The 12,844-nt window shown below is 33.4% G+C and overlaps 2 protein-coding genes across 6 annotated transcripts; both read left to right on the top strand.

Moving 5' to 3' along the window:
* Positions 1–2,322: 2,322 nt before the first annotated feature.
* LOC18021252 (subtilisin-like protease SBT4.5) lies at positions 2,323–5,605 on the top strand. Of its 5 annotated transcripts, none has more exons than XM_024157924.1 (10): positions 2,323–2,439; positions 2,581–2,675; positions 2,856–2,947; positions 3,078–3,330; positions 3,433–3,940; positions 4,034–4,128; positions 4,217–4,432; positions 4,537–4,648; positions 4,739–4,946; positions 5,067–5,605. In XM_024157924.1, exons 1-10 carry the CDS (start codon positions 2,353–2,355, stop codon positions 5,603–5,605), a joined length of 2,205 nt encoding a protein of 734 aa, XP_024013692.1. In that variant the 5' UTR covers positions 2,323–2,352. The 5 variants fall into 5 exon arrangements, with proteins under 5 accessions (XP_024013692.1, XP_024013694.1, XP_024013695.1 ...); XM_024157926.1 differs by having other exon boundaries at positions 3,433–3,943; positions 4,034–4,083; XM_024157927.1 differs by having other exon boundaries at positions 3,433–3,943; positions 4,034–4,106; positions 4,240–4,432.
* Positions 5,606–6,471: 866 nt separating this feature from the next.
* Positions 6,472–6,837, top strand: LOC18021251 (inhibitor of trypsin and hageman factor). Its single transcript, XM_006404385.1, has 2 exons — positions 6,472–6,541; positions 6,641–6,837. The coding sequence occupies exons 1-2, from the start codon at positions 6,472–6,474 to the stop codon at positions 6,835–6,837; spliced, it is 267 nt and encodes an 88-aa protein (XP_006404448.1).
* The last annotated feature ends 6,007 nt before the right edge of the window (positions 6,838–12,844 follow it).

Below are 12,844 nucleotides of genomic sequence, written 5' to 3'. Positions count from 1 at the left end.
AAAAAACATTTTAAAAAAACCATATTAAACATTTTTATGTGGACACCCTTCTTTTTACTATTATTTTTTTAATAACTTTTATCTCTTTAATCATTTATTAAATCTACTTTGTTTTTTATAATTTTATTAATTGAATTTTTATATAAGATTATTTGAAACTTCTTAACTTATTCAGTCTCATAATTATTTTTGACTTGCATTAAATTTAATTATATTTTTAGTTTGAAAATAAAATTTAAAATCACTTGAGGAAAGAAAATAAAATGGTGTATTTAAAAAGTTTGTACTATATAATATTTATAAGTTTTTATATATTTAAATTAACTTTTGAATTTCATTCTAATATAAATATATATTAATATTTACTTATGTTATTTAATATATTTTCTTTAAATTTTATTAATTATTTATTTTTTTATTACTTTAAATGGACATATGTTACTTTTTTCACTTCTGATGTGTCATTCAACTGGAGAGAGATGAACAACTTTTATGTATAAGATTTGTAATAAATAATGAGAATTGCCATTAACTACTAACAAATAACATAAAAATTAAATAAATACTAAAATATGATTTAAAATTAAGTAATTAAGTAAGAAAAAAAATAAAAAGAATCCATTTATATCCTTTTAATTCCATATAACTACATATGATACCATCAATATGAAACCTGTATTAACATACAATAAAACCGTCGACAATATTCACCATCAGCTGCCGAGACTATTCACCATCAGCTGTTGATACTGTTTACCATTAGCGGCCAACACTGTTCATTCAAAGTCTATGACACCATTCATAATATACCAGTTAGTGTGCTAACAACAATATCAAATATTGGTTAACATTTTAACAATGATATATGTTAGTATCTCTACTTGTTAACAATAATATGTAATACTTATAACATGTTAACTAGTTTGTTAATAATATTATACTTATAACATGTGGACAATACATGTCATAATTGTTATCATACCAACAAATGTCAGATAACACGTCAACAAACAATCTTTATTACTGATAACATCTTAATAAATATCTAATATTTTTGTTAACACTTTAACAAATATCATATATTTTATTGCACCATAGTAATATACTATGTTAAATATGTTACAATATTCAAATATTATTGTTAACAAGTAAATATGTTAACATATATCATTGTTAACATATAACAATAGGCATTGTTAAGAAACAACAAAAAAATTTTATTAATAAGTTTCTGTTGACTGTTTATGTTTCTACTCTAAGCAGTTTGGCAATAATTTTAGAATTTTTTTTGTTGGTTATTATTTATGGATTAATTCACTCAATATGGTAGGTTGACCAAAAAATTAAGTATATACTAATGGATAACTTAAAATTAGTTTTGTAGGAAAGAGAAACTTTTTTAGCCCATAATATCCTTCTTCTTTTTTTTTAGTACTCATATTGCTATTAACACGTAAAATATGTTGTCAATAATTCAATTGGGTGATACTGTTTATAAATTCCCCCATAACACTGTACAACTACAAATTAAGCGGTGAAAACTATTCATCATCTGTAAAAATAATATATGGTACTTAGTAGTGTGTTAACAATAAAATGTAATATTAACATGTTAACAATGACTTTTAATAAGTGATCAAATTTGTGATGGATTGTTTATAATCCGAGAAACAGTAATTTCTTGATACATTCTAAGTTTCTTTGATACATTTTTATTCTCTTGATCAGAAGGGTTAGATACATTCCATGCAAAGGTAACTAATTTTAAAAAATATTTAATAAAAAAAAGAACTTCGCGTGAAGGATATAATTTGTTCGCTCATGTAAGGTCAAATGACTAACCTGCCTCACATGATTAGGCTGCCATAATAAAACCGAATTCAAACTACAATACACATAATTTTACACAGCATAATTCATCTCTAGTTATAATTTTTTTCTTTCAGACATTCATCTCTCTAGACTCTAGTCATAATTTTATGAAAGAAAAACATCCGTTTTTAGTGGTTATTACTAATTAGTGCGAATTAATTAATTGCTTTTATTTATCAACGAGAATATATGTATAGTCAAATGGAGGTTCTTTCTATTTAGTAGTTTTCCATATTCATGAACAAAGACGAAAAATGATGGTGGAATGGTGGAATGAGAAACGGTAGCAAATTAAACGTTCCAATCAAGTCATTAAGATGGAAACTACATTATATTGCCATTAATATATTCATAATTAGAGAAACAATTGTTAAGGACTTTGATTGCGTTCTTAGACCCCATACATAAGCTCTTCCTATAAGTTATCGTTTCATTCTCGCAATCTAAGACATCTTAATTTAACTCATTGAAAGAAAAAAAATGGCAAAACCTGCATGCTCCTATTGTCTCCTCTTTGCCTTGCTAGTGAGTTTTGCCTCAGCAGCCAAAGATGATCAAGATAAACAGGTAATCTCCTGAATCCTTTGTTAATTATTATGATAATCTCTTGGTTACATAATTATTAACTTATTTGACAAACCATGATTATGAATTGATGATTATGATGATGATGATGATGATGATGATGATAACAATATTCCTTTGTAGGTATATATAGTATACATGGGTGCACTTCCTGCTCGTGTTGACTACATGCCAATGTCCCATCACACGAGTCTTCTTCAAGAGGTCATCGGAGAGAGGTGCAATTAATTATTTTCATTTTTAACAGCATAAGGCATAACTGGAATTGATAAATGAAATTTAATCGATCAAATCCGGGTTTGATTATTTGTATACATATAGTAATAGTTTCATTTTAATCGATCTAAGTCATAGATCGATAAAGATCCTATAACTAACGTATTTCCTTGTTTATGCAGTTCCATCGAGAATCGATTGGTTAGGAGTTATAAAAGGAGTTTTAATGGATTTGCTGCTCGGCTAACAGAATCAGAAAGAGAGATACTAGCTAGTAAGTGTTCTAATTGAGGGGTTTATTCGACCCGAAAATTTTCAAAAATATACATGTGCTTATATTAATCAACTTTGTCTGTTTTAACAATTTTGAGAAAATGTAACTTTTTATTGTATTCATTGTTTAGATATGGAAGATGTTGTATCGGTGTTTCCTAGCAAGAAACTGAAGCTCCAAACGACGATGTCTTGGGATTTCATGGGTCTCAAGGAAGGTAAAAGGGCGAAACGAAACCCTAGCATCGAGAGCAATACGATAATCGGTGTCATAGACAGTGGAATCTACCCTGAATCCGAAAGCTTCAGTGACAAAGGCTTTGGTCCTCCTCCGAAGAAATGGAAAGGTGTTTGTGAAGGCGGCACAAACTTTTCTTGCAACAAGTAATAAAACCACTCATACTAATCACACAGTTAAATTGCGTAAAGATATGTAATTCTTGTAGTTTGAATGTGAAAAACCCGATGCGTGTTGTTGTATAACAGCAAGCTTATTGGAGCAAGGTCCTACACACCCAAAACAAATGAGTTTCCTCACTCAGCAAGAGACAACATGGGACATGGAACGCACACAGCTTCTACAGCAGCTGGAAACGCTGTGAAGGACGTGAGCTTTTACGGACTAGGAAATGGAACCGCGAGAGGAGGCGTTCCAGCCGCAAGAATAGCGGTTTACAAAGTATGTGAGGCCGGATTCGAAGGGTGCACTGGTGATGGAATTCTATCGGCATATGATGATGCCATAGCTGACAACGTGGACCTCATCACCATCTCCATCGGTGGGGATACCGGTCAGCCGTTTGAAGTTGATCCGACCGCTATCGGGGCTTTCCACGCCATGGCCAAGGGTATCCTTACTCTGAATTCAGCTGGAAACAGTGGTCCAGAAAGTAGCACTGTATCGAGCATTGCTCCATGGATCTTTACCGTTGCTGCTAGTAATACGAACCGCGGATTCGTCACCAAAGTTGTTCTCGGAGACGGCAAGACAGTTGTCGTGAGTACCAAGAAACACATCATTGTTCTTAATGAAAACTCACCATCGTATCTTGTCCTCTGCTAATGATAATTCTTGTTGGCAAAACAGGGAAGATCGGTGAATTCCTTTGATCTTAAAGGAACAAAGTACCCTCTAGTGTACGGAGAATCAGCAACAAGAAGTTGTGATGCTGATTCCGCCAGGTAACTTCCGTCACAAGAAACGTTTGATCTTCATACCTTTTTGCCCTTTCACACATAGCCGGTTTAAATGGTAATTTGGCGGTTTCAGGTTCTGCTCACCGGGATGTCTAGACAGTAAACTTGTGAAGGGAAAGATTGTGTTGTGTGACTCCGCTGAACATCCCGATGAAGCTCAAGCTATGGGAGCCATTGCATCCATTACTAAGAGCAGCAAAGCAGACTTCGCCACCATCTTCTCTTTCTCAGTCTCTGTTCTGTCGGAAGACGACTACAACACTGTCCTCTCGTATATGAATTCCACAAAGTAGACCTCGTCTCTTCTTTTCATTGTATGAATTCCGCAAAGTAGACCTCGTCTCAATCTCAAAGCTTGCTGTCTCATAGCTTGCTCTTTTTGGTATTGGACAGAAACCCTAAAGCGGCTGTTCTGAAAAGTGGGACGACCTTTAAGCAGACAGCTCCCGTCATTGCTTCTTACTCTTCCCGTGGTCCAAACACAATCATTCCTGATATTTTGAAGGTAATATATAGAAAAGGAGAAGATATCAATTGCTTGTATAGGTCTTTCTAGCATTTGTTTTTCTGATTGAATGCTGAATTTAATTTGCAGCCGGATATTACAGCGCCGGGTTCAGAGATACTCGCTGCTTATTCTCCTGATGCTCCACCGAGCAAATCAGACACTAGACATGTAAAGTACTCTCTTTTGACCGGAACTTCAATGTCTTGTCCACACGTTGCTGGTGTAGCCGCCTACCTAAAAACGTTTCACCCTCGCTGGTCTCCTTCCATGATCCAATCTGCCATCATGACTACCGGTAAGCAACATAAGATGCACTCTGTTTTTAGAATACCCTGCTGTTTTTGCTTAGGAACATAGCCTCCTTGTGTCGCAAGAAATACTCAAACTACTCTGTTTTTGGGGTTGTTTCTTGCAGCTTGGCCAATGAATGCATCTGCTTCTCCGATCAACGAGATGGACGAGTTTGCTTACGGAGCAGGTCATGTTGATCCGATAAGCGCAATTCATCCTGGACTTGTCTATGAAGCTAATAAATCCGATCACATCGCTTTTCTCTGCGGCTTGAACTACACCGGAAAGAACTTAAAACTCATCTCCGGCGATAGCGTCAGTTGCACTAAAGAACAGACTAAATCATTACCCCGAAACCTAAACTATCCTTCCATGACTGCTCAAGTCTCGGCCACAAAACCGTTCAAAGTTGCTTTCCGTAGAACAGTCACAAACGTCGGAATGTCTAACTCTACTTACAAAGCAAAGGTAGTTGGAACTAAACTCAAAGCCAAGGTTGTGCCCGGTGTCTTGTCGTTTAAGTCCTTGCACGAGAAGAAGTCTTTCACGGTGACAGTTTCAGGCAAAGGTCCCGGAGCTGAAAAACTTGTGTCTACACATCTTATCTGGTCTGATGGTTTCCACTCTGTGAGAAGTCCCATCGTTGTTTACGCATCATACTGATGAGTCAGAATCAGTTTCTGTCTCAATATGTTATCGTCGATTATGATTGTTAATTCTTAGTGTTCATGCTATGTTAGCTGTTTATGATGTTTCTTGTTCCTTTACCTACTTTAGTTCTAAACCTTGAATTAAGAGATTGTTCTTTGCATAATTTTTCATGTTTTTCATTATACATTGGTCGACGCTAAATATCAAAAACCTCATTAGAATCAATCATAAGAAAGTTTTGATGTAATTTGGAGAACTATCAAGGCATCATACAATTGAGCATGAAAAAGAAAAGATATTATAATTGTTTTTAAACGATTCTGTTTTCGAAGTTCACTACCGAAGAATTAGTTCTGAAATACTGAAATCCTGATTGAACGCCTCTACTTAAAACTGTCGTTTTGTAAATTTGCTACAAGAGTAGTATGTGATGCCGAGGAGACACGAATCAAGGATTCACACCATGAGAGTATCGATATAAGACCAAGAGGTGGTAGCAATTCTCTATTTATATTTTGAAAAAAAAATATCAATATACAAACTAATAGCTTAGAATAATTTCAGATATACAATGAGCATAAAATTAGAAATACAATCAAATTTAATTCATTAATACAGTATATAAGGTAAATGATGAACGTGGTCAACATAAAAGTAATTGATTTTCTTGTTCAAACAAAATTGTAAGATAAATGGTTTACGTGGTCAGCGTAAGAAATAATGTAACGAGTTTTCTTGTTCAAACAATCAAACTACAATTTATTTGTTTCCATATGAAAGCATATAACTAATGGCTATATAATGAGAACATCAATAGTCAGAATTCATGTAAAATCAAAGAAATAAAGCTTTACTAATTAAAAGAGAAAAAGGATGACATGGCTCATTTTCTTCGCTATCCTCCATGTGAGTCGTCAGGCTGCACCGATCCAAGGTGTTGTGCTTTGGGTACACTTTCTTTCTCATCTTCGTTTTAAGTTTTACATACAATATTTTTTTAAGATAATTAAATTACTAAGAAAAGAAAATAAATATTAAAATTCTTAGGAGGAAAGTTTGAGTGGCCAGAACTTGTTGGAAAAAGTGGAGAAATAGCCAAAATGACGATCGAAAGAGAAAATCCAAATGTTTTAGGGTTTATCATGCCATATGGGACCTTGAGGATTGAAGACTTTTGCTGCAACAGGGTTTTTATCGTTGTAGGTTCTAAGGGACATGTTGTAATGATTCCTAAGATCGGCTAGTTGATTTTTGTAGACCTATAATCTCTATATGTTTTACCTTATGTTCAAATAATCGTTAGGCGGTAGGCAGGTGGACGGACTCCGATTAACGCCTAGGCCAAAAATCGGTGATTAATCGGTTGCCTAGCGGCCTAACACGAGTTTTACCATTAATAATAATAAAATAATTATCAATAAGCCATCATGGCATTTGCTATAAACTGCTTCTTTCTTTCAATTATCTAGTTATTATATAAGCTTATAATAATGAGATTCTCTAGATTCAATCGACCTCCTCAATCGCGATCAACCTTTTCGTTCTAGAGTAATAAATTGTTAATTGTTGCACACTATCATAGCTTAATCGTCCATATTTAAATTTGAAGCTCAAAAGTTAGGGTTTGAGAAAACAAATTTCATTCATAGAAAAAAAAAAAAAAATTTCACCAAGTGTTCATCAGTGATAGTAGATTATCTTCTCGCTTGCTGATTAGATATTTGATGGACTAATGGCTTTCTAGTCTGTGAATTCAATCGCTACCAACTCGGATTACTATTCCATGGTTTATTCTCATGAGTTCACCTTCACTGTAAACACCTTACCACGAAACCTAAACTATACACATTGATGACTGATAGTCTCAGCGACATAACCGTTCAACATGACGTTTCATAGAACAGCTACAAAACGTCGGTATACCTTACACTACCTACAAAGGAAACATAGTCGGATTGAAACTCAAATAAATGTTGTTCCTAATGTCTAGTCTCTTAAATCGGTGTACAAAAATCACGGTGACCATTTCAGGCAAAGCTCCCGAGCCGGAAAACTGTGTATGCACATTTGATATTGTCTGACGGCTTCCAATTTTTTGAAAAGCCAAATTGTTTTTTATGCTGAAAACTATAATTTTTTATTTTTGGAATAAAAAAAGGGAGATTAACTAGATTAACCTTAATTTTTACAATTATTACTAGAACGACTTACTAAAAATTTAGGTTATTCTAGTAGTAATCGTACCTAAACTACCCTTATAAACTTGTAGGAAAAAAAATATAACAAAAATGCCATTATCAATTAATTTCCACGTCAGCAAAAATATCACTTTATTTTTTGCCACCGTTTTTCTCTACTTGAATATGTCTGCCAAACTCCAAATTCTATAAATCTATCAACTTAATTACAACAGATTTGTTAGAGTGTAATAGACTTAATTACAGATGATAGATTTTTGGTCGATTGTCAGACTTAATTAAATAAATCTATTGCGTATGATGAAAGATTTAATTACCTATGGCAGATTTGATTATATAACACAGACTTATTTAAATAAATCTGTGTTGCATTGTGAGAGATTTAAAGTTTTCACAAACACTTATAGAAATTTTCCAGACTTATTTTTGGTACATACAAATTTTAAATTAATTTACCATAAAGTCCATAAATATGTTTCAAATTTGGCATTTTTAAAATACAAAACGTAAATGTATGACATATTTATTATTAATCTGACAGAGTTATCCTTCGAAGACATGATAGAGATTTGGCTATGGTGACAATGTTATAATCATGTTGAATAAATCTATGAGTTCACAGATTTATTCAAGCGTTACTTTAATTACCAATATGACTCTTATGTCATGATAGAGTTATTTATATGATATAAAAAACTTATAAATATCTGCTATTTGGTGGCAAATTTACAATGTCAACAACATAGCAAATTTGTTTTGTTACTAGATTAACCTTTCTCTGGTAAAAAACTTATTTTCGGCAGATATATAAATTTTAATGTTGGTAAAGATTTGTAAATAGACTTACCGAATACTTATGGTAGAATTAAACAGAAACTGTTATGATATACTTTTACAAACAGATTTAATTTCAAGATATGAAAAATATTTTAGCCACGGTATATCCATAATAACCCTTATTAATCTTCCTAAAACACGATCATATCAAACATTGGTTTCCCTAGGGTTGCCGCAAGTTCTATCTGTTCTTTTTGTGATAGACTCATCAGAGGTTTTCGACAACTATGGAGCAAGTGATTTTTGTATGTGGACATTGGCAGTTTGAAAATTGCATGTGGCTATTTGTTGTCGATAATACAAGAGGGTACAAAATTCTAGCTGCAAATAAAAGTACACAGTATGCTGATTTCCTATGCATGGTTTTGAGGATTATGGTTTAGACGAGAATATGCACGTGGTAAAGCTTAGCTACATATTACCAAAGAGGATATTTAGCAAACTCGCACGGGATACACAACCTGTTTTTGTTCAAAACTGCAGACAATTTCAAGGCTTCCTAGTCAGTTTGTGTCTAACACAGTAAAGATGTGTGTTGAGATAAGCAACAAAGCCCAAGACAAAATGAACACAATGGATTGTGAAGAAAGAAAGGGAGAAATCAATTCTGATCAGCTGATGACAAGTCTATTATAGTAACTCTATCGTCACTTAAAAAAAAAAATATGCCACAACAGAAATGATTGCCATCAAAATGTTATAGAACAAGTTTACTATGAAAATCTACTATAACTATATTTTAACTTTGCCATAACCTAATAAAACTATCTTACAAGCAAAAAAAGTGTAGCATCACAACGTCATATAAAGAAATATGCCACCAAACTGATTTAAATTTACATAAATCTGTTATCCAAAATATGGAACACACCGTGAGCAGACGGTGGTTAGAGTTTGTTTCTCTTCTCGTTAAAAATCAATAGGGAGAAATCTTTACAACAACCCAATATTGTTTGGTACAAAACAAATTCTTCAAAAACTACAATAGCTTAAACGAAATTCAAAGCATCCATCTCCACATTTTTGAACTGGTATGTTGGAGAAGACGGAGGTGCGCGTTATGCATGAGTGAAGCCGCCTACGGATCTGCAAGAGAGAAAAAAAAGAGAGTTAGCGGCGAAGAAAACAGATAGAACGAGAGAGCGTGAGATTAGCAAGTGAGAGAAATAAACAGAGAAAAAAAGATTTGGATGTTGGGTTTAAGATCTTACCTATCGATGAGAAGGAGGCCGGAGTTGGTTGACCACTGACCAGTGGCGGCGTATGTAAAGAGGAGAAAAGAGAAGAATGTCATCAATGATTAGGGTTAGTAATGTTTATTTTCTTAATAAATGTGTAAAAAAAATATTTTTACTACTTAATAATTGATGATTGTGTAAATTAGTGATTTTTTCTTGTAAAATTAAATCAAAATAGCACAACTGTGATTATCGAAAAAAACTAAGGTTTACTGGTCTTTTCTAATTAAAATTAGAGTTATTCTAGTAAAACTTTCAACAGAGAATCATTCTAGTCATTTTTATTAAAACTAGAGTCAATCTAACTAATTTCTCATAAAAAAACCTATGTGTGAAGATTAGATTATTAGCATTGTGATGATTTGTTATAATTTAAACCTTGTCCGTTATATCAAAAGAGTCATGATTATTATAAAAGATTTTTGATGTAATTTGGAGAGTTACAAATTCATCCATAACCATTTTTTGTTTACATCAACTTTTTTTTAATTGACGAAATCTATCACCCATCTTTAAGGTTTGATTGGTAGAGTTTTTACAAGAGCATTAAACTTTTTATCATCCAATCAAGTTTTATTAATAAAACATTTTAAAAAGTATTGGGAGCTTCCAAATACTCTTTTAATCTTTATTTTCACATGCAACTTATTGCGATGGCAAGGAGAAAAAATTCAAGTTAAATCAACTCAAAAATAACATGAGAGCAAACTCGTACAATACAACCGACCCAAGAGTGTTATAAGGGCGTATGGTTTTCAAACGCAACACCCAAATACTCTTTTTCTTTCATGGCTTGCTATGCACAATAAATTATCGATGGGAGATAGAATAATCACCTGAAATGTTGGAGGAATATTTCATGCATTTTAATTTATGCCAAGCTGTAGGAAATCAAAATCATTTTTTTAGTAGCATACTGCATATGCTTCTTATGCCACTGGCATACTATATAAAAAAATTAAAAACTGATTTGAAATCGAACTGAAATCCCGATTAAACACGTCAATTTAAACGCTGTTGTTTTTATAAATTTACTATATCATTTTGACATTTTGTGTTTTTTAGTTATACTAGGTGAGTATCCGCATTATGCGCGGGTTTTAGCTGTAAAGTTGTCATTTTAAATGTAATAGTCAACTAATAATCTTTATATTTATTAAAAATTATATATAACATTCTAAATAATTTGTACGTTTTCAATACTATATTCCTATATTTTCCTTACAACTATATTGTCATTTAGCAGACATATATACATACAATCTTAATGAACAAAAAACGACCAAAAAAATTAGGGAAAGCTGTTTTGGGTACCAAAGAGCAGAGGAAGGAGCACACATAAAATTTTATTGTTTTGCCACGTTTAAGTAACCATAAATTCATCTTAAACTCCCGAATTTGAGTCCCTCCCATTGTGTTTTCATTTTGTACTGTCGTTTTAACAAACAACGAAACCAACCATTATAAGTTTTTTAGATTAATGGCTTTAATATAATGCAAGTGTGAAAGATATAAATATTCATACAAGGAAGCATGATGGTACATGTTTATTCGAGAGTATAGACGCACACATACTACATAGTCGCATGACAATAAAATGTAAACCAATGCCTTAATATGCGGCAAAGCCTTCATTTCTAATAGATCATACCCAACTTCTAGTTACAATCTAAGAAGATCAAGAAGATGTTTAATATTTGAATCCTAAAACTTTAGTGTTTAGATAATAGATATCTATGCTTTAGTGTTTAGATTTTAGAAAATTTGAAGCTTGAAACTTCTTCTGGAGTCTTTGTTGCCATTTGATCTACGACATGAACTACGTTCTGACGCTCCTCCCAAATGGCTTTGTAGACCATTCTTTGCATGCTCACTCTAGGTTGTCCCTCAGATGTCGATATACCACATAGATGCTCAATAAACAGACATACATTAATTAGGCAATATGGTGTTAAGTAAGAGTCAAAGAGGTGGATACAATGCTCTGCTTATGTTGTAGTTAGTCTTAGCTCGGACTCCAGTTTCTCATGTTCAGTTATGTTCAAATTCTTTGTAGACGGAGGAGCAGGGTCAGCTGCCAAATTACTTGTCTCCTCGAGTAACTCACGTGTTGAAAATATCAGCTTCTTCCAAAAACCTGCAAGAATCAGATTGAAGCCGTGAGATACTAACCTTTTGTTTCTGCGTTAGAAATGAGAAATCCGAGGCTTACTTGGGAATTCTTTCAAGAAACGTTGATAAGTGGAGATTTTGACTCATTATAACTTGTGTTTACTGATCTTTTTAGAGTCTTTTGAGTCTTTGTTAAGTCGTTTCAGGTAACTAGGAGGCTTAAGGCGACGGTTTGGAGCAGCTGGGGCTTTTGGTGCAAAAGGAGCTGAAGCTGAGCAAAAGAGGCCAATTCACACAAAGTTGGATCATTCTTGGCCGCGAGCACCTGCTCCCGATTTCGACCTTCTGTGGAGCACCTGCTCCAGCCAGGAGAAAAATAAGGAAAACGATTTTTACCTAATTCTGGGATGAGAAAGAAAATAAAAAGTCCAGAGCCGCCTACCTTTTATCATCACGTTTTTCTACAGACTTTCTACGCTTTCTTTTTAAAATTTTCTGAACCAGAGAGTTTTTACTTGTAAGCTTTTGGGAGAAGAAATCTGCTACACTTTGAGAAGAATTCTGAACCCTATTATCTCTTCTGCGATTTTAATTCATGAATTCCTTTTCATCTGTTTATGTGTTTCTTTTCTCCATGTCTGAGTAGATCTCTTAGCTAGATTAAGGTTTTCAAAGGATTTCATGAGTTAGAGAATTGGATGCAAATAGGGTCTAAAATCGATTGTCTTCACCTTTGTTAGACTTAACGCTTAGGTTGAACTGGCCATTCAATTTACGTTCACAGGTTAATCTATTCATCAAAAGTGTAATAGGTTGCTAGAACAAACACTGGTGAGCGATTTGTCCTTAGCCAACGACAGTTGAAG

The sequence above is a fragment of the Eutrema salsugineum genome, unplaced genomic scaffold, assembly GCF_000478725.1.
Source record: "Eutrema salsugineum unplaced genomic scaffold, Eutsalg1_0 scaffold_16, whole genome shotgun sequence".
NCBI lineage: Eukaryota > Viridiplantae > Streptophyta > Magnoliopsida > Brassicales > Brassicaceae > Eutrema > Eutrema salsugineum.
The sequence above is the reverse complement of the archived record's forward strand: the minus strand, read 5'-3'. Positions and strand labels throughout refer to the sequence as shown.